The following is a 27,689-nucleotide window of genomic DNA, read 5'->3' as shown; positions in this document are numbered from 1 at the left end:
TTTGCAAAGAGCACATAAATATATTTCCGTGTGGATACGACACAATAAATAGGCGGCCGTGGCCTGCCCCGCACAGCACACGCCGTCTCACACCTGTGCCCCGACGGGACCAGCCGGGCCGAGGCTGACGCCGCGGGGACGTGCACCTGAGCCCCACTGTTTTGAGGTAAAACTTTACGGAAACTCTTCCCTTAGGCTGAGATCCCTGCTGGACGCCGGGCTGGCCGGGCTGGCAGGCTCTGTCTGCAGCCTGCAGGATGCAGAGCTACCCGATGTGGCAGCCGGGTGGTCACCGGCCTGGGGCTCTGGCACAACCTGGGGCAGGTGACACCAACCTGGAGAGGGTGTGGAGGTGACAGACGTCCCCGCTGGAACAAGGGCCACGGACGGCCCTGCTTGGACCCCGCTGCTGCCTGCTGCTCACCGGCTGCCCCAGGCTCAGCCCGCCTGGAGGTCCCAGGCCGCCCGAGTAGGGAGCTCTGGGGTCCTGCCCGGCCTTGTTGCCCCGTTCCCGGCAGCCCGGGGCCCCTCAGCGCGTCTTCAGCCGCAGCACCCGGGACAGGGGCTCCTTGGCGCTGGAGTAGATGAGGTAGGAGCCGGCCGGGGTGTTGAAGGCCTCCCAGTCCCTGCAGCCGAAGGTGGGCAGGCTGTGCACCGCCACGAAGCCCTCGTAGCCCTGCCACCTGCGGGGACAAGCACCAGACCGTCTTCAATGCCACCTCCATATCTGCACATTTCTGGCAAAAATCATGCCCCCTATCACATGCTGGCCGGGCCCTCCTTCCCCAGGCCTCCTTTTCAAAAACGTCTTGGCCATCTTTGAACATTTATCCTTTCACGTGCATTTTAAAATTATTTTGCCAAGTCGAGAAGTCTACAGCAATGAATTTCCAAGTCTAAAAGAAAATCGATGATTTTTCTAGTAAAATTCAGATGATCAAAACTGCCCAAAAAGAGATGGAAACCTGCATCTCCCAGAACCACGGCAGAGACTGGACACACTGCTCAGGGGATGCTGGGCCCTGCCCGGCCGGGCATGGGGGTGGCACCTGTGGTCCCAGCATTCCGGGAGGCCGAGGCGGGAGGATCGCTTGAGGCCAGGAGTCTGAGGTCACAGTGGGCTGTGATGATGCCACTGCACTCTAGCCAGGGCGACAGAGTGAGATTCTGTCTTGAAAACTATATAAAAATAAAAATAAAATAAAAGAGAAATAAAAAGGTACCAGGCCCAGATGGTTTTTTTTTTTTTTTGAGACAGAGTCTCACTTTGTTGCCCAGGCTAGAGTGAGTGCCGTGGCGTCAGCCTAGCTCACAGCAACCTCAATCTCCTGGGCTCAAGCGATCCTGCTGCCTCTGCCTCCCGAGTAGCTGGGACTACAGGCACGTGCCACCATGCCTGGCTAATTTTTTTTTTTTGTATATATATTAGTAGGCCAATTAATTTATTTCTATTTATGGTAGAGACGGGGTCTCGCTCTTGCTCAGGCTGGTTTAAAACTCCTGACCTCGAGCAATCCACCCGCCTCGGCCTCCCAGAGTGCTAGGATTACAAGCGTGAGCCACCACCCCTGGCCTCCAGATGGTTTTATAATTGAATTTAACATAGTCATCAAAAAAAAAGAGGAGGCGAGAGAGGCCTGTTATTCAGCCTGTTCCAGTCCACAGGTGCGGTTAGGAGACTGCGGTGGGCATTAACCCTTTGCACTCAGATGTTGAGTGTGACCCGACACGGTTAGCATCGGTAGCAGCAAGAGAAAAAAGCAAGCGAGTCCAAAGGGTTAATCAAGTCAGTCTCCATCTCACACTGGATAAAGGTAAAGAACGGAAACCATGGAGCAAGGTCATTCCTGGTATGGAGGTGCAAACGTTCAAGGTCAGCGGCGGGGAGCCAGTGGCGTGTTAAACATTGCACATCGTCACCGAGCGGCATCGGTTCCAGGAGTGCAAGGAAATCTCTCATCGTAAGTCGTCACATCGACAGAGCCTGGAAGGGCCACACGCGTGCCAGCGAGTGCCGGCGGAGACCGTGACCTGGCGTGGGCCGCGCTCGCGCGGCGTCCTGTCTACAGTGAGGCTCGGCATTCCCGTTAGACCTCAGCGCGGCGGAGCGGCGGCCGTCCCCGCTGCCGTCCAAGACTGTCCCGGGGTTTCTAGCCAGTCAAGCAAACTACATGAGCGGTGAGAACATGGACACGAAGGGGCAGAGCTGCCTTTGTGCTCAGACGTGATGATGCTCCTAAATCCCAGGAGACTCTTCCCAAGAAAAACGACTGGAATTGATGAGATGGTTTGGTCAGGTGGCCGCACACAGGAACTGATGGTCGTGCTAAGCCACTGCAAATGAAAACTTAAACACCCTACTCGCTGTAGCACCTGAACGACTAGAAATAAATGCAGCAAGAATGCCGTAGCGTCTCTAGGAGCAAAATTAAGCATCAGTAACTCTGGAGTCACTGTGTCCAGGTAACCGTGCCTGCACCAGGACCCAGGGTCGCGAGAGTCAGCGCTGGGACTCCAGTGGCTTCGCCGGGGCGTGGCCTCGAGAATCTACCTTGGCCCCACGGCCTGCAACTCACTCGGAGCCTGTGGTCACCTGCAAGGGAGGGTGACCCCCAAAGGGGCCCACGGCGGTAAGGGAGGATGCCGGCCCCCGGCCGCCCTTTACCTGTAAATAATACTGTTCACCAAGAAGGTGTTTCCGTCGAAGGAGTTCGCAACCACCAGGAAGTAATCTTCTCCCACCGAGAAAAACTCCCAGTCCAGCGCGCTGTGGAGACAAGCGAGGGGACGTCAGGGCTCAGAGCCGGGAAGTCGCCAGGGGACGGGGGCTGCACTGGGGCCGGCTCTCCTGATTCCAGAAGTCGGGGCCAGGTCCCACCTCTGAGATTCCTAGAGCAGATGCCGGCCCGGGAGGGTTCTCTCAGTTACACAGTGAGCTGGTCTATTCCAGGACAGTGCAGATTGGTTGTTCACATAAAAATACTTTTTTTTAAAAAAAATCTTGATTTTGGAGGAAGGAAATAGCAGAGGATGTAAACAGGTGGAAGACCACACCATGCTCGTGGGTCGGCAGAATCGACATTGTGAAAATGTCTGTACTACCCAAAGTGACCTACAGAGTCAATGCAATCCCTATTAAAATACCATCATCATTTTTCACAGATATAGAAAAAATAATTTTACACTTTGTATGGAACCAGAGAAGACCCCGTATAGCAAAAGCAATCCTAGGCAATAAAAACAAAATGGGAGGTATCAATTTACCAGACTTCAAACTATACTACAAGGCTATAGTAATTAAAACAGCTTGGGACTGGCACAAGAACAGGGACATTGACCAGTGGAACAGAACACAGAACCCAGATAGAAAACCATCCTCATATAGCCAACTAATCTTTGACAAAGCAGACAAAAACATACACTGGAGAAAAGATTCCTTATTCAATAAATGGTGCTGGGCAAACTGGATAGCCACATGTAGAAGACTGAAGCAGGATCCACACCTTTCACCTCTCACAAAAATCAACTCACACTGGGTAACAGACTTAAACCTAAGGTGTGAAACTATTAGAATGCTAGAGGAAAACATTGGAAATACTCTTCTAGACATTGGCCTAGGCAAAGAATTTATGAAGAAGACCACGAAGGCAATCACAGAATCAACAAAAATAAATAAATGGGACCTGATCAAATTAAAAAGTTTCTGTACAGCCAAAGAAACTGTCATAAGAACAAACAGATACCCCACAGGATGGCAGAAAATTTTCACAAGCTACACATCTGATAGGGCTGATAACTAGAATCTATTTAGAACTCAGGAAAATCAGCAAGGAAAAATCAAACAACCCTATCAAAAAGTGGGCAAAGGACATGAACAGAAACTTCTCAAAAGACAGAATAATGGCCAACAAACATATGAAAAAATGCTCAACATCTCTAATCATCAGGGAAGTGCAAATCAAAACCACAATGAGATATCACTTATTTCCAGTGGGAATGGCCTTTATCAAAAAGTCTCCAGGCCGGGCGCGGTGGCTCACGCCTGTAATCCTAGCTCTCTGGGAGGCCGAGGCGGGCGGATTGCTCGAGGTCACGAGTTCGAAACCAGCCTGAGCAAGAGCGAGACCCCGTCTCTACTATAAATAGAAAGAAATTAATTGGCCAACTAATATATACAAAAAATTAGCCGGGCATGGTGGCACATGCCTGTAGTCCCAGCTACTTGGGAGGCTGAGGCAGGAGGATCCCTTGAGCCCAGTAGTTTGAGGTTGCTGTGAGCTAGGCTGACGCCACGGCACTCACTCTAGCCTGGGCAACAAAGCGAGACTCTGTCTCAAAAAAAAAAAAAATTAAAAAAAAAAAGTCTCCAAACAATAAATGCTGGCGTGGTTGCGGAGAGATAGGAACACTCCTACACTGCTGGTGGGACTGCAAACTAGTTCAACCTCTGTGGAAAGCAATATGGAGATACCTTAAAGAGATACAAGTAGATCTACCATTTGATCCAGCAATCCCATTACTGGGCATCTACCCAAAAGAACAAAAGACACTCTATAAAAAAGACACCTGCACTCGAATGTTTATAAAAGCACAATTCACAATTGCAAAGATGTGGAAACAACCCAAGTGCCCATCAATACACGAGTGGATTAATAAAATGTGGTATATGTATACCATGGAGTACTCTTCAACTGTAAGAAACAACGGTGATGCAGCACCTCTTGTATCTTCCTGGATACAGCTGGAACCCATTCTACTAAGTGAAGTATCCCAAGAATGGAAAAATAAGCACAGCATATACTCACCAGCAAATTGGTATTAATGGATCAACACCTAAGTGGACATACAGGAATAACATTTATTGGGTGTAGGGCAGGTGGGAGGGGGAGGAGGGGATGGGTATATACACACATAATGAGTGCAATGTGCACCGTCTGAGGAATGGACACACTTGAAGCTCTAACTTAGGGGGGAGGGTAAGGCAACACCCGTAATCTAAACATTTATACCCCCATAATATGCTGAAATAAAAAAAAATTTTCGATTTTGGTAACACACACATAAAATTTAGCACCTCAGTCATTTTACGTGCACACTGAGTACGTTCCCAGTGCTGCGCAACCGTCACCACCGTCCGTCTCCAGAACTTGACATCTCGCAAAACCGCAACCCTGTCCCCATTAAACATTAACTCCCCTGCCCAGCCCCCGCACCCGCCGCTGCACCGCCTCTGTGAACCCGGCCACTCAGGGACCTCAGACAAGCGGATCCACACAGTGTTTGACCTTCTGTGCCTGGTTCTATCCCTGAGTCCCCTCCGTGTTGTTGAAGGTGGAGAATTTCTGTCCTTTCTCAGGCTGAACAATATCCCGCCGTGTGCGCCGCGCTTCGCTGACCCATTCGTCGTCCCGCGATGGACGCTGTGGCTGTTCCACCTCTTGGCCAGGTGCACGGCCTTGCCGACGACTGGGCTGCAAAGTCCACTTTTGAGGGGTTGAAATCACCAGAGAAAAAGTTCCAGGCTCACAGCTCCCAATGAAGGCAAGAGCTTGAGGTCACAGCCGTGAGGTCACACACCTGGGAACCCCGACCGCCCCGGGATCAGGGGCCCGAGGCCCTGTGGACGCACAGGTGTTCTCCCGCACTTGGAAGCTGTCTCCTGCCCCAAACCGACGTGCCGTGTCCCATGTTAGGCAGGAGCAGGGTGGGGACCTTTTCGTGGCGGAAGCCGCATTAATTCTGCCGTCGTTAGGCCACATGCGAGAAACTTCAGTTACCTGTACTTAAAAATGTACATTATTTTGTACAAATCTGGCTGCTTTGTACTTAATAATTTTGAAAAGTGAAAACTATTGGCTAATCTTAAAAGTTATCTAGCCTTTTAACAACTCTGCTGTGTCTGCTTTTTGTTGCAAAGCATTTGAATATCTGGTTGCAGTGTGGAGGTGGCAGTTGCCATTGATCCTCTAAATGGGCATCAGTCATTTGTGACCTTAAGGGTGTCTGGATTCGGGTTAGGAGGGAGAACGTAGATTTGCAGCAATAAACGGTTGAAAAGCAAGAAAGCATTTTTCAGACACGTTGTGGGAGGTGTGGGTATTCTACTGCATTTTTCCATATTTCAACTGGATCTTTCTTAGCATCAAAGAATGACTTTAAAGTGTCATCTCCTGAGAGCTCAATCAATTCCATCTGTAGGTCTTTAGGTGCCTTGGTGATAGCCAGGTGAGGCTGAGATGCTAATTTGAGTGGATGTCGTGATTCTCAAAGTCAGTGGCCTTTCACTGTATTCTCCAATTAGTAGGTCTATAACAGCTGCGTATTCAAATGATTTGCATGTATCACCATGCTCATCAGTGACCTTTGCCAACTGGGGAAAATATCCACCCCAAATTTCCTTTTGAAGAAGTGTTTTGCACAAAGACAGCTTTTTTCAAAATGCTTAGGTTTTTTTTTTTTTTTTTTTTTTTTTTGCCACATATCACATACGGACTGAGTTTTACCTTGCAAAGAAATATTCAGGTCATTTTGATCCGACCTGACATCACACAGAAATGTTGCATTCTTATAGAAATCCTTCGATAATTAACATGACTGATTCTGTTCTCCATAAAATTTAACCCTCTGTTCTTGCAGAGATAACATTTTGGCCTAACACCTGTCCCTGCGACAGCCAACGCACTTTAGAATGGTACGGCAAATCCACACTGAACACCTCATGGTTCAACTTTAGCGTGTTACGAACTGACAATGCTGTGTCGCATTTGCCTGAAAGTAGTTAACAATACTTACGAATTGTTGCAAAGTGTCACTTAAAAAATAGCAGCTTTAGCACAGAGATTTTGCTGATGCGAGATACAATGAGGAGAAACGAGAGCACCTGCATCTGTTCATCTCGAAAGTTGCTGAAGATATCTATTCCCCGTGTTCTGTTCACGAGAGCGCCCAAAGTGAGTAACTCTTCATGGCAAAGAAAATCTTCTGTGATGACTCGAATGTCAAGTATAAAAACCGCACTGACTCAGTAGTATCAGTTGATTCATCCAAAGCAACTGAATAATATGTACTTTGTATTTTCCTTTTGAAGTATTGCATGAAGTTCTGTGAAGTCGAAGGTAAATTCATGCTGCCAATCAGTGGCCGTTCTCCTTGGAGGAGGCAGTTGTTTTTGCTTTGAAATGTTATTGGGGTCTAGGCATCCTACAACTTCGACAGTACTCTTTCACAGTTTCTGCATCACTGAATGGCTTCCCTTTTCCCCCACGAGTACATAAGCTACTTTATAAGTTGCTTCAGTAGCATCATTTCCAGGTCTTACTGCTGCTTGAAAGAATTGCCTTTGCTTTTGCTTTTCATCTTTTAATTTCTGCAATACAGTCTTTCACACCTCTTACTCTAATTTAAAATATTTGTGGTCCTTATGAGTGTGTTATAATGCTGATGAGCATTGAATTTCTTTAATGTTGACATTGTAGCATAACAAGGCAAACAAATCATCTCATCTTTAGCCGAAATAAGATTGCAATTCCCAATCCTCATTTAAAAAAATCTGTTTTCTTCCTTCAGCGCTCTCTTGGTCTTCTTTGACATGATGGGCTGTTAAGCAGACGGAATAAAAAAATATTGTCTAGGCCGGGCGCGGTGGCTCACGCCTGTAATCCTAGCACTCTGGGAGGCCAAGGCGGGCAGATTGCTCGAGATCAGGAGTTCAAAACCAGCCTGAGCAAGAGCAAGACCCCGTCTCTACTAAAAATAGAAAGAAATTAATTGACTAACTAAAAATACATATAGAAAAAATTAGCTGGGCATGGTGACGCATGCCTATAGTCCCAGCTACTCGGGAGGCTGAGGCAGGAGGATCGCTTGAGCCCAGGAGTTGGAGGTTGCTGTGAGCTAGGCTGATGCCACGGCACTCTAGCCTGGGCAACAGGGTGAGACTCTGTCTCAAAAAAAAAAAAAAAAATACTGTCTAGCTGTGCAGCTATTCACAATTTCCACTTCAAACAGAAACACAGTGCACTGTTGTCAAAAGCTGATAACAGACTGGCGTACTTGACCCCATAAACTCTGGCCAGCCTAGCACGGTAGTGGCGCCAGACAGGCGGGGGAAGTTAGAACAAAATCACGTAGCCCCTGTCAACTAAACCCTTATAGCTAACTAATGTTCTACTTGTGCCAGTCCACCTGGGAAGATTATTTCATTGAAACTTATTTTATTCTTTGGTGTTTTAAATAGGCCCATTTTAAAACTAAAAATATAAAAGATGAACAAGAATGTATTAATAAAAATGAAAGGATTTGTTCTTTAGAATTTGGATTCAGTCAAAAGGCTGCACTTAAGGACCCGAAAGGCACATGTGGCCTTAAGGCTGCAGGTCCCCCGGGCAAGAGCCTGGCCGGACCGTGCGGAGGGGGCATCTGAGCTCAGGGCCGCGCGGTCCCAGCGCCTGGCAGGTGGCCGCCCCAGACCCTGCCGCTCCGAGAGGCCCTCTGGGCCATCAGCTGTCGGGCCCACACCTCTCGTCTCTGCCTGACGCCTCTCTCATCACGGCAGGTCCCGAGCCCACTCCAGAGATGAGGAAACCGAGGCAGAAGCCATGCAGCAAGCAGGGCCCAGTCTGAGGCGAGGCCGGGCGGAGCCTCCTCGTGTGGCCTCCTTGGGCTGTGGCCAGTCCCGGCAGCAGAGGCCCCGGTGGCCGAGGCTCACTCTGGGTGCTTCCTGGAGGGCATCGGGGGCGGGGGCCTCCAGCAGGTGCTCGCTCAACAGGACCTGGGAGGGGAGGGACCTCGGAGAGGACGGGGCGGGGCGGGCGGGGCAGGGCCACCCATTGGTCAGGAGCCCCTGGGCCTCCACCGCGGCGGGCGGCGATCGCCCCACAGTGGTGCCCACTCTTGCTCACAGAGGCTCGACCGCACCCCACCGCGTGCCCCCGTCTGGGGCGTGGCGGGGAGTTTCCCTGCGAGAGGCGACAGCGACTGTGGGCTGCACCGCGGCGCGGCCAGCAGCGGCTTTGGTTCAAGGCCGAGGGAAGGGCGGTGCCCGGCGGAGGGCTCCTGCCTCTGCCTCCCATCCACGCTGTGTATCCGGCTACGCTGGCCACGCTGCGGAGATCTGAAGCGTATTCTTACTCTTCAGAGTTACCCTCTGGCCAAAAGGTGGGAACAGCACAGACACTCATCAAGGGACAAAGGGGAGGACCAAGTGACACCCGCGTGACGCCCTGTCGCTCAGCCACAGCGAGGACGGAGCCGCACACCCAGCTTCCGGCGCCCACGAGCCTGGACAGCAGGACGCAGACGACGGGAGCCAGACGCGAGGGGCCGTGCAGGATGCCACTTACACAGAATGTCCAGGACAAGGACGTGGACAGGGACGGAAAGGGGCTGGTGACTGCGGGGGGACTGGAGACAGGCGGTAGGGGGGGAGGGCTGGGTAAGGGCGTGGGGTTGGGAACATTCTAGAACGTCTAGAACATCTGTGGATTCACTAAAACCACTGAATTGTGACAAACACACAAAGGTGAGGGCGGTGAGAGCCAGGATCACACACGGCCAGGAAACCACCCCGCCGCCCCGGGGAAGGTTCCGGAAGTGTTGCGGGGCGCGGCCGCATCCCGGCTCCCCGACGGAGGACGGGGGAGCAAGTGTCCCCCATGAGGCGGAAAAGCCAGGAACCACGCTTCTGCGGACAGAGTCCCGCCTCGGAGCCTGCTAACGTGACCGCCGCGGCGAGCGTCGGACGGTAATTATTAAAGCCACTTTAAAGTCTGCGAACTTCATGCGTAAATCGTGCCCGCCACTGGCCAGCGGCGCCTGGCTGGAGGTCGCGTCTCTGCGGCCGCTGCAGGCTCCCAGCTCCAAGGCGCCCAACGCCTCCGTGTCTGGCTGGCCTCGCCTACGTGGGCACGTGCCCCTCTGCAGTTAATCAATCGCAGTTCTCTCTCAAACGTGTGTGTTCTAAACTCCGTTCTGCAGTGCCTCAACTACCTGCTGTTCTCAGCGGCCCCCTGGGCCGGAGCTGAGCCCTGAGGGCGCGGCTCGGGATGGGACCGAGGCTGGTGTCCGCCTCTCCCGCCGGGCAGCTCGGTCCGAGCCCGCAGTCCTCCGGGCCGGGCACCGCGGCTCACTCTTTCGCTTCTTCTCTATTCTGAGGGTCGTTTTCTCTTTTTTAATTTTAGAAAGTTATATGAGTAGATCGTTAGTAAGTCAGCATCGTACGCGTTTGCAGATCAAGCGGTCCAGGAGCCGTGGGGTGTAAATGGAAGGTCCTTCCTGCCCTGTGTGCTCCCCGGCACCCACCTGTCCCCGGGTGGCCCTGCTGACCGGGGCGCCCGGACCCACGGGGACACAGGTGCCCTGCCTGTCCCCCGCGCCGGGCCGTGTCACGTCGCTGGTCCTCAGCTGGCTTCTCCCAGCTCACCCTGGAGATTTCCTCCTTAAGGCGCCTAAGCCTATTCGTGGTTGCATCTCGGCTGACGTGAGGCCCGGGGCTCGGGAGGGTCGTGAGCCGTTACCGAATGGAACAAGGAGCACACGAAACCACGGGGACCTGGGGAAGCCACTGCTGCGCCCGGGGCCGGCACGAGCGCTGGGCTCCCGCGCTGAGCCACCAGGCCCCGCGCTGGGATGCGAACGGTGCACACTGCATTCACCGCACTTTCCCCGGCAGACCTCCGAGCCCCGCCCAGAGGGGCCTGTGCAGGCCGCGACTGTCACGGGTCCTCGGCACCCAGAGTCCCGCACACGGAGCCGCACGACCTTCAGTGGCCCGCAGAGCTGGCCCCACCTGGCAGGCACTGACCCAGCCTCCCTCCTGCCCGCACACGCCAGTCTGTGTCCTGGCGTCCGGAGGAGGCCGGCTTGGGGGGAAGGGAGGAACCGTGTCTGGAGGTGGCAAGAGTGGCCGGCTGTGGACACATGTCAGGACACCTGCCTGAGGCCATGGGCCTCACACTTGCCCGTGACACGCAGACAGCTGCGCTCCTTGAGCCTGGGTTGCCCCCTCCAGCCTGCACCGCCGGACGACAGGAGGCATGTGCTCCACATGCCAAGCTCTGCGCCCGGCCCTGGGAACCGAACACGACAACGTGACGGGGCTCAGGGCGGCGCCGCCTGCTCTGGGCCTGTGTGTGTGCAGGGGTGGAGGCGAACAGTGGGGAGCGTGGTCCCCAACAGGGCGGGCGACAGGCCGCGGCCCTGACCAGCTCCGCCCTTCCCGCCAGCCGGCCGCGGCCGGTACCTGCAGGTGGGGATGTCCTGGAACTTGACGAAGGTCTGCGCGGTCACGTTCAGCTCGTAGATGACGGAGTTGATGGTGTAGGAGTCGTTCTGCACCTGCACCCGCACGTCGTAGCTGTGGCTGTTGGCGACGGCCAGGAAGATCCTCTCCCCGATGTGGAAGACCTCCCAGTCCGCGGCGCCGAACGTCTGCACAGAGGGACGACAGCGGGAGGCCTGAGCGGAAGGAGCTGCCCAGCCCGGCCAGCGCCCGCCGAGCTCCAGGCGCCAGGCTCGCTGCCCCGCTGGCCACCTCCCGGCCACCATTCCCTTCGTGAGCCTTAGTGCCGACTGCGCCCTCGGTCCCGGGGGCCATCCATGCCAAGCGCTTGTCAGCACACCGTGCCTGCCCCGCCAGTGGCCCAGTGCTACGGCCCCGTCTGCTCTGCCACCTCCTCCAGGGAGTCCACCCTGATGTCTCCAGTCCCAGCTACAAACACGGAAGGAGTGTCGAGGCCCCTCCGTGTTTCTGTCCATGTGTCTTCCCCGGCTCTGACCCCACAGACAGACGCCCTCCCTGGGCTCCTGGGCTGCTTGTTCTTCCATAAATTACTCGTCACCCTGAGGGGGCTCAGGCTGCACTTACACCCCAGTGGTGACCTGCAGAGCCATTGCCACCCCCGGGGGCTGCAGGTGGGGACCACGAGGGGAAAGTTTGCGTCCAGCATCTGGGGATGAGGGTGGCGGGGATTCAGCCCAGGCTGAGCACAGAAGAGAGGAGACCCTGGGCAGAAGTGCAGGACATGCTTTCTGGGGAACTCGGGCAGCGGGGAGGGCCCCGGCAGGCTGCGCGGTGGGTGAACGCTCTCTGGGGGGCCCCGGTGCCGGGGCTCGGCCCCCACTCCAGCAGAAGGGGTCAGTGCCGTCTGCCCCGCAGGCTGGGGGGCCTCGAAACTCGGGGTGACGTTTTCCTTCTTCACTTTCAGCTTCTGCAACTGGTGGAGAGACTTATCTTCGACCGACCTTCCTGCCTGAACTCCGGGTGAAACCCTTAGAAAACACACTCGGCTGTTTCAAGGCCAAGCGGGCAAAAGGGGAGCAGATGTGGCCCCCAGAGGGAGAGGGCCACGCTGCGTGGGGCCCACGTTTTCTGACTCGCCCTCTGAGGACGCTCCCGGCCCAGGTGGCACGTGCGGCGTGGCTCTCAGGGAAACGGCGGTCGGCGTGGCCAGGGGAGTCCCAGCAGAGTCTGGGGTCTCAGGAGCGGCCACGAATAGAAGGGGAACATCACAGAAAGGAGGGAACCACGAGAGGGGATCCCTAACACCCCACAGTAACGCTCCCACACGCTTGCCAAGCTCCAGAATGATACACGCAGCCACGACCCCAAGGCACCGAAGACACACAGCAGCGAGAGGCTCAAAGAACCGGCCAGAGGTTCAAACCGCTGCCCTGCGGGAACAGGGTTAGGTCGTGCCCCCCACCTGCCTGTCTCGGGATAACGCGCGGGGCTGGGTTCCACCCAGATCCCCGTGGACAGAGACTGAGCCTTGGGGTGCAGGGACGCCTGAAGCCACACGGCAGGCGAGAGCCCCCCAGGACCCGGCTGCGTCCCGAAGAGGCCAGAGGCTGGCCACGCCTGTGCCGCCCCGGGTCGTCCCGGCTGAGGACAGAGGTCACGCTGTGGGGTGGAGGCTGGGATGGGCCAACCGTGCCTCTTGCTGGCTTCACCCCACGCCCAGAGAAGCCTCCCGCTCGAGGGGCCCCCGCACCACCCAGGCGACGTGGGAAGCGGCTCCGAGAGCCACGTGTGGCAGCAGCCACGGGGACGCTTTCTGTTTGCAAGAAGAGGCAAAGGCCCAACTCAGACCCCCTGGGCCTGGTGTGACCTGCCCTTCCCAGGTAGGTCAGTTAACCTTCCTCGCTAGCAAATTCGGGCGGGGCCGGGCGGGGCTACCCAGGCGTCCTTGGCCTCCCTTCCTGTCAAGGTGTCCTGCTGGCGGCAGGCTGGCGCTCAGCAAATGAGAACAAAGCTCTGGGCCCAACGGAAAGGCGTTTTCCCCACGTCCAGCAGAGGGCGCCGTTGCCCGCCTGAGCCCAGAGCACCTGGCCCGCAGGTGAGGACGCGGCGCTGCGGTCACTGAGCAGGCTCCCAGGCCACGGTAGTCCCAACAACCGCACATAGGTGGGCTTAAGGCAAACGAGTAAGAAACACTGGACCAGGACAAGGGGACCAGGACCCCCGGCGGGGCCGGCAGCTGCCTGAGGATCGCTGGGTCGGCACGTCCCCTCCTCAGGCAGCCGGCAGGTGCGGCTTCCTGTCTGCGGGGGAACAGCACCCAGGGCCAGCCCACGTCCTCCGAGGGGCCTTGGGACCTTTCGCATCCTGCCTCGGTGGCGGCTGCACAGAGGGCGACTGTTGAACACCCACGCTGGTGTGCGGTTACACGGCAGTTCCCTGACTCGGCAGGGAAGGACATGAGCCGTCAACGGTTCAGTCATGGCTCTTCCCACGTGCCGAGGAAAGCCTCCAGCAGGCAATCAGGTGTGTGCACCCCATACACAAGCCTGCACACACGTGCACACATGCAAACATTAATATACAGTGTACATACATACACGTATGCACTCACGTGCATTTGCACGTGCACACATACGCATATGTATATACATACACAAATGCATTGCACACATATATGTACACACATACAAGCATGCATACACAGGCACACACATGCCCCTCCTGCGTGACCACACCACACGTCCCCCCAGATGGCCACGGCTTCCTTCCCGCTGTGAGCCATCTGTGCCTCAGTTACTCGCTCACCACTCACGCGCAGGCGCGGGGCGGCTCTCGGAGCCTGCAGCCCGCTCTCCAGGAAAGCCCGCGTGTGCCTGCGCTGCTGCCGGCTCGCCGGGCTCTGGGCCATGAGGGCCGCCTGCGTGTGGCGTCCAGCCAGGGCTGCGCCTTGGCGATGGTGAGGGGCCCTCCCTGCCCCAAGGCACCCAGAGCGGAGGGCCCAGCACAGGGGCCTGGTGGGTGGCCGGAGCTGGCTGGCAGCGGCTCACATCCCTTTCCGTTCCCGATTTAGCAAATACAGGTGGCCGCGAGATCTGAATCTCAGCTAACGAGGAATGGTTTTCCAGTCTGTGTGAGCCCACGCGATGCTCGGGACATACTTTTACAAAACAACTATCCCCCTACTTAGCTGAAGCTGGCTGGAGGCTGGCGGAGACCCACGTGGGTGACACCTGCTCACTGCCCCGCACCTAGCGCCGGCCACAGGCTGCGAGGGCCCCTCCTCCCCACGCCAGGCTGTCAGAAGCCCGTCACAGGGTGGGGAGACCCTGCCCCTCTGCCGAGGCCACCAGGGCTGCACCGGCCCAGGCGGCAGGTGTGAGGCCTGAGCCACCAACAGGCCAGTCCTGGACTCTTGGTGTGTGGGGACTCACGCAGGAGGGGAAAGCACACGTCCTGTCAAGCCTGCCTGCACCGGAGCCCAGGCGGCAGGCACCTGCTGGGCCGGGCAGGTCCCTCCCTCCGACGGAGTTCCCCTGGAGCCCTGCCCTGCCGCCCCTGGCACGGCGCCCGGCAGGCTCGGGAGCACCTCGCCGGGCAATGGCACTGCAGGGACTTGGCAGCCGGGAACACCTGGAGCCCGACAGCTCCCTGGAGGGTGGGTGGGCGCCCGGTAATGGGCGGATTAGCTGCTGGGCAGAGTGGCCCCTGGGTTCCGGCTCGACGGGGCAAGGAAGGAGGGCGCCTCTGTGGGCCGGGCTGCCTGGGGGAGGGCGGGTGGGAGGCAACAGCAGGGGAAGATACGCAGCCCAGAAGGCCCTGCCTCACCGCGGGCAGTCCCAGGGGCTCAGCGTGCCGCCCGGCAGACCCTCCACACCTGGCACCTCGCTGGCTGTCAGGGCCACCGTCAGCTCCGAGTCACAGAGCACAGAGCTGCCTTCACGGGGCCCCTGCCCTGGCTCCGCCCTGCCCTTTCCACCCCAGAGGGACGGTCCCACGCCACACCCACCTCACAGCTCTGGAGACTGGGACTCAGAGGCATGTGCGGCCAGGTCTCATGGCAGCGGTGGGCTCCTGCCGGTCTGTCTGACCACCTGGCCGCTGCCTGTCCCCACAGCTGCACCCACCGTGGCTCTGCCCAGGGCCCCTTCACCCCTGCCGCCGCCACGAAAGCAAGCGTGCACAGGCATGTGTGCAGGTGCGTTTGTGTGTGTGTGCATGTGTTTGGGAAGCGTGTGGCACTGCACTGGGGTCACGGCTGTGACAGGCGGGCCCTGCCCGTGCGGCTGCTGCTGTCCTCGTCACCACCTCACAAGCCCTCAGCCGCAATCCCGAAACCACAAAGAAGCGAGAGCTGCGAGACTTTCCAGTCCGCGGCAAACTCACTCAGAAGCAAAATCCACTGCGAAACTGCCACGTCACAGCCGCGAACACGTGCCCCACACCCGCCAGGGGGCAGGGATCGTGGCACCTGGGGGCTGGGTTTCCGGCAGTGGGGTGGGGGGGCAGAGCTCCATCCTCCCTGGGACCAAGCTGGGGAGGCCCGGTCACCGGAGACTTGGTCTCTCCCCTGGAGGAAGGTTCTAGGATTCGGGGCCGGGACAGAGGAACGGGGTGCTGACTCTGCCCCCCAGGCTGGGCGGCCAGACCCACTCGCACCAGCCCCGGGCTGCCGAATCCCCGAGTGCCCCACCCGTCCTCTGAGCCACGGGAAGCCTGCCCGGTCAGTGCTCCGGGAGCACGGGGGGCCTGTGTGCACAGCCACGCTGCCGCCTGCCCCCACCCCCACGGCCCTTCCAGAAGGGCCTCTCCACGGCGCACACGCGTGTTCAAAGCACCTCGGCTCTGCCTGCTTCAAAGCTCAAGCTCCTGAAAGATGTTGCAAAACTCAAAGCAAACAGTAAACAAATTAAGACATCCCCAGGCCCTAAAAGGATTTAAACACAATGTGAAAAATGTTGGCAAAACATGAAAGTGGACGCTTGTGGGTTTGGGGGAATTACTGAGAGAAGGCGGCCGCCTGGCAGGTTGGGGGTAGCCCGCTGCTGCCCTCGAGGTCCCAGCCACCAGCCCGGGTCCTCCCAGGACACTGGGGACAGCCGTGCTCTCTGTCCCGTGTCCTGCTCCGGCCCCAATCTTCTGGAGGCCTCTTTTAGGTGGCGTCACCCACCCTGTGGGCCTGCTCCCCTGGGGCTGCAAAGACTAGACCTCCCCCTCTGCCCCCAACCTTCTGAGGACACCGAGTGTGTCCAGGACCTGGGCCAGGCACAGACCCCAGCGGCCCGTCCCCACCAACGTCACCCGGGACAGCAGCCCTGTTCCTCCAGCAACTGCGTTCCCCACACGCGCCCCGACTGCCTTCCAGGACGCACTAAGACCAGCAGAGCTCAGCGGCTTGTCCCCACGCCACTTCAGGACAGCAGCAGTCTGCCAGGGGGCCGCATGAGCCACTGGGGGACACCTCCCTGGAAATTCAGGCTCCACCCCGAGGTGCAGGCAGGCGCACGTGTGGACACAAGGACACCCAGGGACAAGCTGGCTCCGCGCTTCCCACTGCGCCCTCGGCCAGGACCCTCCACTTCTGAGCCCCATTTTCTCATCTGCGAAATGGGTCTGAGGTGGAATGACCAACCACCTGGGCTCGTGTGGCCACAGACCCTCCAGAAACCTCTGAGAGGCTTTCCAAACAGACCAGAACGTTGCCCTCGGAAATTTCAGAGGTCCAGGAGGAGGCTGTCGGGGATGGAGAAAGCCCTGCCCCAACCACAGGGCCAGGGCCAGGGCCTTGCTCGCTGGGAGCCCCCGCCTGCCCGCACCCGGCCGGTGGGAGCCGAGGGCGGCTGTCCCCGCAGGGAGTCCTGCCGGAGGCGCCCCGCCGCTGGCGGGCTGTGCGCGCCCCTCCGCGAGCGTGGGCCGAACGCGGGCAACACCTCCGCGCCCGCCCCGCGCGGACCCCGACGGAGGGCGTCGCCCTGGTGACCGGCCAGGCCCGCCAGCGCCGTGTCGCCCGGGCTTTGCCGCGGTCACTGCACAGGGCCAAGGCCCGGCCGCGAGCGCGGTGTCAACGCTGGGCCGACACCGTGCCACGCGGGACGTCCCGCCGCGCGAACGGCCGCCCTCCCGGGTCACGCTCACGGCAGCACCGCGGCCCTCGGGGACCGCGCCCCGCCGCCCCGCGCCCCGCCGCCCCGCCCGCCCGCCGGAGGGCCCACGCGGCTCTGCACGCAAGGGCGTGAGAACGCGAGAACGCGAGGACGTCAGAGCGTAAGGACGTAGGAACATAAACACGTGGGAGCGTAAGAACGTGAGAACGTGAGAATGCAAGAGCTCCTCCCAGCCCCTCCATCTTCCCAGGCCTGGGGGGCTGCGTCTGCGCCCTGGGTGCCTCCTACCCGCCCCTCCCCCACTCCCACCCCTCGCCCCCTCTCCTCCCACCCCCCACCCCCACCCCCTCCTCCACTCCCACCCCTCCCCCGCCTCACTCCTCCCCGTCCCCCACCCCCACCCCCTCCTCCACTCCCACCCCTCCCCCAGTCACTCCTCCCCCTGCCCCACCCCCCACCCCCTCCTCCACTCCCACCCCTCCCCCACCTCGCTCCTCCTCGTCCCTCACCCCCCACCCCCTCCTCTACTCCACCCCTCCACTCCCACCCCTCCCCCGCCTCACTCCTCGTCCCTCCCATCCCCTCCTCCACCCCACTCCTCCACTCCCACCCCTCCCCCGCGTCACTCCTCATCCCTCCCACCCCTTCCTCTACTCCACTCCTCCACTCCCACTCCTCCCCCGCCTCACTCCTCGTCCCTCCCACCCCCTCCTCCACCCCACTCCTCCACTCCCACCCCTCCCCCACCTCACTCCTCCCCATCCCCCTCCATCCCCCACCCCCTCCTCCACCCCACACAGCCGCCACCCCCTGCATCCCACCTGCCACCCCCTCACCTGTGCCTGCCACTCACGCCTGACGCGCCTCCTCCCGGGCCCTCCCCGCCCCGCGGGGTTGCTCTCTGGGACAGACGCTGGTTCCCATTCTGGAACTTTCCAGTGGGCATCTTCGGCTGGAGCCGTAACTTCCTGTTCCCGAAGCTCCGGCGCGATTTGGGATGCGGACCCCCGGCTCTGCCTCTCCGCGGGTCCGGCCCGCGAGGGACCGCGCCCTGTCCCGGGCACAGCCCTCTGCCTGCCGTGCAGCACCGCCCCGCAGGTGCTTGGAGGGGCCGGTCTCGTTTCAGAACAGACTCCGGCCCTGCAGCTGCTCCCCGGCGACACGTCACACCCCCCATGACCTGCCCTTCCGTGCACCCCCCGGTGTGCCAGGCCCAGGTGCGGGAGCCTCGAGCCGGCAGAGCACGCGTTCACTCTGGGGCTCCGGTGACCCCGAGGACCCTCGGTTAACGGAGAGCCCCGCGTCGCCACCGGCGCTGCCGTCAGCCCAACCCCGCACTCCGCACCTGCCCAGCTCCGCGGGGCTCCACCACCGCACCGCGAGTCCTGAGGTCAAGGCCCCCCTGGGTCCTGGCCTCACACAGGTGTGCTCCCGGCCCGGCCTCGCAGGCCTGAGTCTAACTCCACGATTCGGGCGTCAGGTGGGCAGTCGCCCTGAGCCCCGCGGCCAGGTGACCCATGCCGGACACGCCCACACCCTCCTTACAATCAGCGGTCTGCACACGCGCGCATTGCTGCCAGCCAAGATGCCAGTGTCATTCATTCCCCTGAGACTCAGCGTGGACCCGCATGGCGGCCAGGGGACATGCACGGACGGTGACATAAGGAACTTGTGTGCCACTCTGGCCTGTGCCTCACCAACCCAGCCCCGGGCTGTGCTGCCTGGGCCCCAATCCCAGCTCCCACACGAGCAAGCCGCTGCCCCTCCCTGGTGTCCCCATGTGTCACAGCCTGGTGGCAGCGTCTGCTTCACAGGGCGGCTAGAGGCTGCGGCAGAAGGAAGCGGGCAGAGCTTTCGGCGGGCGCTTGGCGGCGTCGCTGCTCAGCAGACACCGGTGGCTGGCCCTGCCACCTCCCAGGGACACTGCAAATGCAGATTGGGAAGGACTCTGGCTGCCCCAGCCTCCGAGACCTCCCCGTGCCAGGCGCTCAGGATCACCCTGCCTCCCCCAGCGCATGGGCACGCTCACCCCTTCCATCCCGGCGTGTCCTCCCGGCCCGGCGGCCTCCTGTCCTGGGCACCTGCCGCTCCCCCGGTGGACAGCAGCCTCCTCAGAGCCCCTCTCTCCTGCCCACCAGCCTGTCATTAAAGTCACTAAACTGTGGCCCTGTGGGCCCCGCGCTGGTGGCATCACATTCTCCTCGCCCGCTTTGGCTCTGGGCAGTGGCCCCGCCTTCCCCGGCACCTGCTCCCCTGTGTCCTGAAGGCCACCTAATGCTGCGTCCCCACCACCGCCTGCCACCCCAAGGGCGGTGGTGGTCCGGGGTGCTGCTGTGCCCCAGCCTCCCGGCCGTCGTGCCTGCGTCCAGCCAGAGCAGCTCTGGGACCGGGAGAGTCTGGGTGGCGCCCGCCGTCTCCTGGCGCCCGCTCACTCTGCCTGGATGACGGGTGCCCCAGGAACCCGAGACTCCAGAACTTCTCCTTGCTCCCTGTGTTTTGCAACTCACCCCCCGTGGGACCTGCAGGCCTGCCTAGATGCAGGTGTGGAATGTTCTAGAAAGTCATTATAGCCACAGAGCCCCACCCATGCCTCTGCAGAGCCTCTTGTCTGAACGCAGGGCGGCTCAGCAGAGCCCTGGCCGCTCTTCCCGTTTTCCTGGAGACCCTGACGGGGGTTTGGGCGTCAGCCTCCAAGGCCACTCCCCAGCGCTGTCTCCTCCTGGGGGCGGCCTCCCTGCCCCTGAACGAGCCTCTGGGGTCCATCTCCCTGCCCCAGGGCACAGAGGGCCCTGAGGACACTTCTGCCAGCCAACGAGGCGCAGGTCAGTGAGCACAGAAGGTTCCAGAAGGACACGGGGAGGACTGGGTCTCGTGTGGGCAGCGACATCTCTATTTGGAGAGGGTGCTCGCTTCCAGCACACAGAGAGGGGACACTGCCCCGAGTCTCCCCCGACAGGCCAATGACATGCACGGCGCCCGGGAAGTGCCCTGCCCACCTGAGCCCCCCCTCTCACCTCCCACCCCCACCCCTCACAGGGCCCCAGGCCAAGACCTCTGAGCTGTCCCCTCCGGGAAGCCAGGCTCCCCAGGAGGCAGCCCTCCCCTGGCCCCCGGCAGCTGTGCCTCGGCTGCGCCCTGCACCCCCTCCCAGTTCCTGTCACACTGGCCTGGGGCCACCTGGTTCACTGTCCTGCCCTCAGTGAAGGTGGGGTCAGTAGGCTGCCACGCCCACGCAGAGTCTCGCAGGCCCACATGACAGGGCCCTGAGCGTCCCTCAAGGCCAGAGGGAGCGAGTGCTGCCCCAGCCCCACACTGCCCAGTCGGAGCCACCCACGCTGGGATCAGACCGCAGAGCTCGCTGGGGCACCTCGAGGCCCAGAGCCGCTGGGTTTGGAGAAGACCAGGGCAGGGCAGGGGCAGAGCCAGCTCACGCTGCCCTCGGTCCTGGCCCCGGGCTGTCCCCGGGGAATAGCAGTAGCTGTGGCAGGCAGCTGGGCTCCTCCACCTATGCCGTCCAGCCGGGACAGGGCCTTGGTCTCGGGATGGGGAATCCAGAGCCACGCCCGCTGGCTGGCTGTGCCCCTGCCCGCGCCACCTGCCGCAGCCGGCACTCGCTGCCCAGGGGAGACAGTGGGGACGGAGGCCGGGGGCCGGGCTTCCTTACCGGGAAGGACTGGAAGAGCTGGAAGGAGCCCAGCAGCCAGACGTAGAGGCACGAGTGCACACGGGTGGACGTGCCGTTGAAGGTGTTGGCCACCGCCAGGAACGAGTAGGGCCCCACGGTGAAGAACTCCCAGTCGTAGGCGCCGGACGTGGGGATGGTCTGGTTGGGCTCAAAGAGGCGTGTGGCCGGGTTCCACTTGTAGATGACACTGTCGATGTTGTGGTTGTCACCTGGAACCCAGGGCTGCGTCGGGGAGGGGACGCGGACTTCCTCGGCCCTGCCACTACCCCGAGGGACAGAGCCCACCCGACAGCCCTGCCCCGAGTCCCCCTACGGACCTGTGACGTGCACGCCGCCCGGGACATGCCTTGTCATGCCCCCTCATGCCCACCCTGAGCTCCACCCTCTCACCCCCCACCCAGCCTCCCACGGGACCCCCATCCCTGGGCCTTCATAGCGCACTCCCGAGTGAACTCTCTCAGCACACCTGCACCTTTTGGATGGTTCCACACCCCACTGTGGCCTGCTGGTGCAATGCAGCTGGGACCCCGCTGTGTCCCCTGCCATACTGCCACCCTCCCAGGTCCCCTTGCCTCTTGCCCTCTCCCCAGGTCAGCCCCCCTACACGCTGTTCCCACGGTGCTCCGAGGGGGTCCTCCCTGCAGGGGTCCTCCCGTGGGGTGCGCTGGTTTCTGGCCTGACTGGGGGCTGTGCATGCAAGCCAGGGCTGAGCCGCAGTCAGAGGTACCCCCGCCGGGTGGGGTGGGGGCGGCTGCAACCTCAGACCCAATATAGTCCCCGGGCCTCAGAATGGGAAGGACTGGCTGGTGGCCACTGGGGGCAGTGGTCTGACCCGGCACCAGGCGTCCAGCACTCCTGGGCCCGCACCCCCTGCCCGCCGGCGTGCTGAGTGTGTTCTCAGGGAAACAAGTCGTCGACAACTTCTCCAGCCCCACGTCCCTCTCTGCCCACCAGCGCCCGTCCGTGCCAGCACTCCTGAGACGGCCCTGCCGGCTGCTCGGGTCCCCAACCTTCTTGCGGTGTGGGCCAGACTCAGGGAGGGGACACCAGCCTGCAGAGCCTGCCAGGACTCGGGGCCACATTTCCGTGGCAGCTCCCCTGCAGGCAGGTCCCACGCGGGACAGCCCGACACCTTCCTCCCCAGACAGGTGACAGCCGGGGGCAGGGTGCCGAGCCGAGTGTGTCCTCCCGTGCACACAGCTGTAGGCTGAGCCCAGGACGCGGGCCGGCTGTGACTCGGTGTTTTCAGTGAGACGAAAATTCACCCTGCACCCAGGCCCACCGCGCCCCGGAATGGCTTCCTGCCGGGTCACAGGCCGCACCTGCCCTACCTTCCCGGTGGTTGGCCACCGCCAGGAAGTGCTCCCCGTGCACCTCGAAGGCCTCCCAGTCCCGGGCGCTGTGGGTGGCGATCCTCTGGTACGGGGCGAACTTCAGCTTCCTGTGGCTCCACTTGTAGATGACGGAGAACTCCTGGCCCTTCTCGTTCGGCTCGAAGTTGGCCACAGCCAGGAAGATCTGAAAGGGAGAGAGCAGGGCGGCTCGCTCGGGGGCCGGGGCGCAGCCGGGGCATGTGTGCACATGAGCGTCACCGTCCCCCTGCAAGTCCGAGCTCCATCCTGGTGGCGCAGGGCCAGGCTGGGCAGAGCCCGCCCTACGGCACTGGCCACAGCGGGGGGAGGCGGGGAGCTGGTGGCGGCTCCTAGATCTGGCCATGACGTCCTTTAAAAACATCTGTGAGCCAGGCACAGTGGCTCATGCCTATAATCCTAGCACCCTGGGAGGCTGAGGCAGGCAGATTGCTGGAGGTCAGGAGTTCAAAACCAGCCTGAGCAAGAGCAAGACCCCATCTAAACTATAAATAGAAAGAAATTAATTGGCCAACTAATATATATAGAAAACATGAGCCGGGCATGGTGGCACATGCCTGTAGTCCCAGCTACTCGGGAGGCTGAGGCAGGAGGATTGCTTGAGCCCAGGAGATTGAGGTTGCTGTGAGCTAGGCTGACGCCACAGCACTCACTCTAGCCTGGGCAACAAAGTGAGACCCTGTCTCAAAAATAAATAAATAATAAAATAAAAAATAAAAACATCTGTGTACCTTAGCCCATTATTCCTACTTCTGTCACTACCTAAAGGCACGAAACGACAGAAAACAAAAAATTTCCAAACTCGCCAAATGCTTCATGCACAAAAATGTTCTCGTGGTGTGATGAGTACAAAAAACCTTTAATGACCTGCTCTCCTCGCCGTGCCAAGGTGCCAAACCACGTAACAGTGCAGCCATGTGACCTGGCCGGGGCTCACCGTGGCAGCCGTGTGATGACACAGGACAGCCCGGTGCCTGGTTCATGCACAATGTGCACAGGCAGGTGGAACCATGTGTTTGCTCAGAGGATGAGACCAATATTTTCCTCTTTGTTTTTCTGAATTTCCCAATTTTTCTTTGATGTAAAGTTAGCATTTTTTATAATGAAAAAATAAAAACTGGCCAGGCACGGTGGCTCACGCCTAAAATCCCAACACTTTGGGAGGCCAAGGCAGGAGGATCACCTGAGCCTAGGAGTTCAAGAGCAGCCTGGGCAACATAACAAGACCCCATCTCAACAAAAGCATAATAAAAAGATTAGCTGGGCATGGTGGCTCACACCTGTACTCCCAGCTACTTGGGAGGCTGAGGCGGGAGGCTCACTTGAGGTCAGGAGTTCGACACTAGCCTGAGCCAAGAGTGAGACCCCACCTCTACTAAAAATAGAAAAATTAGCCGGGCATGGTGGCGCATGCCTGTAGTCCCAGCTACTCGGGAGGCTGAGGCGGGAGGATCGCTTGAGCCCAGGAGTTTGAGGTTGCTGTGAGCTAGGCTGACGCCACGGCCACTGTAGCCCAGGCAACGGAGTCAGACTGTCTCAAAAAAAATAAAAAATAAAATAAAAACTTTAAAATGTCAACAATCCCTCCCCACCAAAAAAAAGTGGTTCATCCGTGACACTGGACGTGGGCGCAGCCGGGGCCGTGGCGGGCGCAAGCGGCAGAAGCAGGGGTGTGTCTGGCGTCGAGTGAGAGCCTGGCTGTCCTCACACACCTTTCTCGCGTGAGGGACTGTTTGGGGGACGTTCACGAGGCGTCTCTAGCACCCTGCCGTCTAGAGTCCAGCCCTGCAGAAAATCTGCTCTTCCCCTGCAGGGCAAGGCCAGCGCCTCCCTCAGACCCGGCCCCGCGGCACCAGCACCGTGCTCCGACTGGCCCGGCTGGAAGCAGCCACCCGCCCCGCCCCGGCCCAGCCGGCCGCCTAGACATGGCACGGGCTGAGTGTTTGTGAAGTGAGCAGAGGAAGGATCCGGAACGTAGATCTTCTATTTTCCTTCTGAAATGACTTCTGCATCGTTGGTTGGCTCGAGTAAATGTGCTCCGCCGGCTTTAAATGTGCTAGGGATGGGTCTGCGCAGAGCTGGCCCGCAGCTTGGAGACAACCAAGTAGTCTTCTGCTTGGCGGGAGCCTGCAGACCGTCTCAGCGTCACGCTCCGGGTTTAGGGCCGCAGCTGACACGGGAGAGTCTGAGAGCCTTCTGCAACCCGAACGAGGGCTTGGCACCACGAGAAACATTCGACCTGCATGCAGGAGGAGCCCCGGCCGCTGGACTCCGGGTTTCCCCGGCCTGGAAAGGACGGGGCGGTCCCGGCACGCACACTTGCCTTTCTGCCGATGGTGAAGTGCCGCCAGGACTGGGCCTGGTGCGTGCGGAGGCTCTGGAAGGAGGCGAACTTGCCGTCCGTCCACTTGTAGATGGCGGACGTGGCCTTCCGGTTGGCCGTGGCCGCGAAGAGCCCCACCCCGGGGATGCGGAACACCTCGATGCCCAGGGTCTCCGAGCTGGTGAACAGGTCCTGGTGCTGCTGCACGTAGTCTAGTCTCTCTCTGGCTGCGACAGACACGGTGTGACCCGTTAACACGGCCGGGGACAGAAGCCCGACCCGCCGATCGCTGGGAGTGCGACCCCCAGGGACCCCCAAAGCCTCAGCCTCAGGTGTGTGTTTCCACGACAGCGGTTTCCCTGGAGCCTCCTTTCGCCCTTCCCGAGCAGCCTGTGTGGGGGAGCCGCCCGTGTCTGCGGGGGCTTCGTGGTCTGCACCACCCCCGTGACACTAACAACAAGAAGGCGAGACATCCCGTCCTCACGACAGCTTCCCACGGCTCCCTGCTCTGTGCACGTGTGCCTTGGATACGGCAGGACAGAGCAGAGCCAGCGGCCGGCGGGTGCCCGGCTGGAACCGCCCCATCCTGTCCCCCGCGGACGCCAGGCTGGAGCGGCGTCCCTCGACCTGTGCTCACCTCCCCGCGGCTGGGGACGGGCTGTGGAGAGGGCATGCTGGAAAACGTGGCCCTCCCAGATTCCTGGGTCTCGCCCCTGCTCTCCCGGGCGGGGAGGTGGGGGCGGAGGAAGGGTCACTGCGGGAAGCCCTGTCCACCCGCCGCGCCCACGACCCCTTCCTGTGGTTTGGGAAGGGGTCCCGAGAGGTTTCCACCCTGCCGCCGTGTCCTGGCCAGGAGGCCTTGCGTTTCCAAATTGCACAAGCTCGTGACTGCCTAGGGGTGGCTTCTGTCCTGCGTGACTCCGGCTCTCAGGACAGGCCACGGCGGAGGACACTCGGGGCCAGGGAGGACAGTGTCCTAGCTGCCATTGCTCCCAGGTGTCGTGACCCGCGGTCCCTCCCACTCTCAGAAGTGCCCCCACCTGGACAACCAAGCATGTGGTCACCTAGAGGTGGCCGTGGCCCTTTGCCCTCTCATAGCCCCCTCCCCTAGGCGTGACGTGGCAGCGCTGCCCGTGTGTGTTCCGCGTCACGGACCGCCCGTGTCCCGAGACCCTGGGCCCCGCCTCACCTGCTAACACGGAGACCCACTCGTTGCCGACACACAGATACAGCCCCTTCCTGCTGGCGTCAAACCAGAACTGGGCGTCCTCCACCTTGGTGCATGGCGGCCGGGACCCCAGCGTCACTTTCAGGTCCGTTTCTGAGGGGAGACGGGGACAGTGAGTGTCCCAGGTCAGTGCCAGGGGAGAATGGCGCAGCCCTGCCTGTGCCTCTGCACCCCAGATTTCGCCAGGGACCCTGCAGGTATCTGGACACAAGGGATGGCCCTGCAGCAGCGGCAGGAGTGCACTGACCGCGCGTGACATGGTGGGGACGGCGTGCTGGAGGCGGGACTCCCCTCGTTGTTCCTGCACGTGCCGAGGGTCCAGGGGCTCTGCCACCCCTGACCTCACCTTCCCTCGGGGTGGCCGCAGAGCAGTGTGGGTGCAGTGGCGGGGGACAGAGTCTCCACGGCAGGGGCTTGCTTTAAACAAACAGCCTCGACTCCACACCGAGAGGAAGAGAACCTCCAGCTGGTGGGGGCGTGGAAAGCAGAAGTGTGCGTCCAAGGTCGGCCGCCCGGGCAGCTGACCGTGCGTGACTGTGGTGGGGCCGGCCCCAGCTGCCCTGGGGGGCAGAGCAGGGCACGGTGGACATCAGAGCAGGCTCAGGGGCAGGGAGGCTCCCCGAAGCTGGCAGGGCCTGCCCTGTGCTGGGGCCAGGACGGGCAGGACGGCAGCCCCGGAGTGCTCAGGGGAGGGTGGATGGTGGGGGCCTGTCTGATGGCGCCGCCTGCCTCCCGGTTGGGCCCCGGGTGTCCTCTGTGGTTGTGCAGCCGTGAGAGGAGAGACTGCACAGCGGGACAGGAGGGGAGGGAGCCTTGTCGCCGCCCTCGTGTGGGGCGGGTGGCCTCACCGGCTCACCATAGGGATACTGCAGCACCTCGTTGTCTTCCGGCTTCCCCGGCAGGGCCTGCAGAGCCCCGGGGATGGCCAGCACCGCCAGCGGGGCGTTCCTGCTGGGACACAGCCTTGCGGTGGCGTCCGAGCCGGGCAGCAGGACCAGCTGCCTCACCAGGCCCTGCGGAGAGAGGGACAGTCCCTCAGACCGGCTGCAGGAGGGACGGAGGGAGGGGTGGGTGGAGTCGAGCCTCTGCAGAGCCAGCAGAGCAGCGTCTACATGCCGGGTTCGGGGAGGGGGCCCCTGGACGCAACGGTGGAGAACTGTACACCTTCTGCGGTAAGGAATCCACAGAAGGGAGTTTCGTGTGGGCTAACTTAAAGTGACTGGCTACATGCTCATCCACCCACTCCTCCTCCCATCCACCTGCCCATCTGTGTATCCATCCATCTGTCCATCAACCACCTATCCGTCTGTCATCCATCCATCCATCCATCCAACAATACTCCATCCACCTACCCATCTGTGCATCTGTCCATCCATCCATCTGTCCATCTGTCCATCAACCATCTAGCCATCTGTCCATCCATCCATCCAACAATCCATCTTTCTGTCCATTCATCCATCTGCCCATTGACTATCCATCCATCCATCCAACAATAGTTCATCTGTCCATCCATCCATCTGCCCATTGACTATCCATCCATCCATCCATCCATCCATCCATCCATCCATCCAACAATAGTTCATCTGTCCATCCATCCATCTGCCCATTGACTATCCATCCATCCATCCAACAATAGTTCATCTGTCCATCCATCCATCTGCCCATTGACTATCCATCCATCCATCCATCCATCCAACAACAATGCATCTGTCCATACATCCATCTGCCCATTGACTATCCATC

General features: G+C 60.2%; 1 protein-coding gene across 1 annotated transcript in view; it reads right to left on the bottom strand.

Moving 5' to 3' along the window:
- TSPEAR (thrombospondin type laminin G domain and EAR repeats) overlaps nucleotides 1-27,689 on the bottom strand; it is a 132,206-nt gene continuing 104,517 nt past the window's right edge. Inside the window, exons 5-12 of the mRNA XM_075998908.1 lie at nucleotides 26,803-26,959; nucleotides 25,908-26,039; nucleotides 24,719-24,945; nucleotides 22,357-22,543; nucleotides 21,005-21,234; nucleotides 11,240-11,427; nucleotides 2,666-2,767; nucleotides 1-683 (exon numbers count right to left, since the gene is read on the bottom strand). Coding sequence (XP_075855023.1) covers nucleotides 530-683; nucleotides 2,666-2,767; nucleotides 11,240-11,427; nucleotides 21,005-21,234; nucleotides 22,357-22,543; nucleotides 24,719-24,945; nucleotides 25,908-26,039; nucleotides 26,803-26,959 — 1,377 coding nt within the window. The 3' untranslated portion in view covers nucleotides 1-529. The remainder of the gene's footprint in view (nucleotides 684-2,665; nucleotides 2,768-11,239; nucleotides 11,428-21,004; nucleotides 21,235-22,356; nucleotides 22,544-24,718; nucleotides 24,946-25,907; nucleotides 26,040-26,802; nucleotides 26,960-27,689) is intronic.

This window comes from Microcebus murinus, chromosome 1, assembly GCF_040939455.1.
Source record: "Microcebus murinus isolate Inina chromosome 1, M.murinus_Inina_mat1.0, whole genome shotgun sequence".
NCBI lineage: Eukaryota > Metazoa > Chordata > Mammalia > Primates > Cheirogaleidae > Microcebus > Microcebus murinus.
This window is presented reverse-complemented; position numbering and strand designations above follow the sequence as displayed.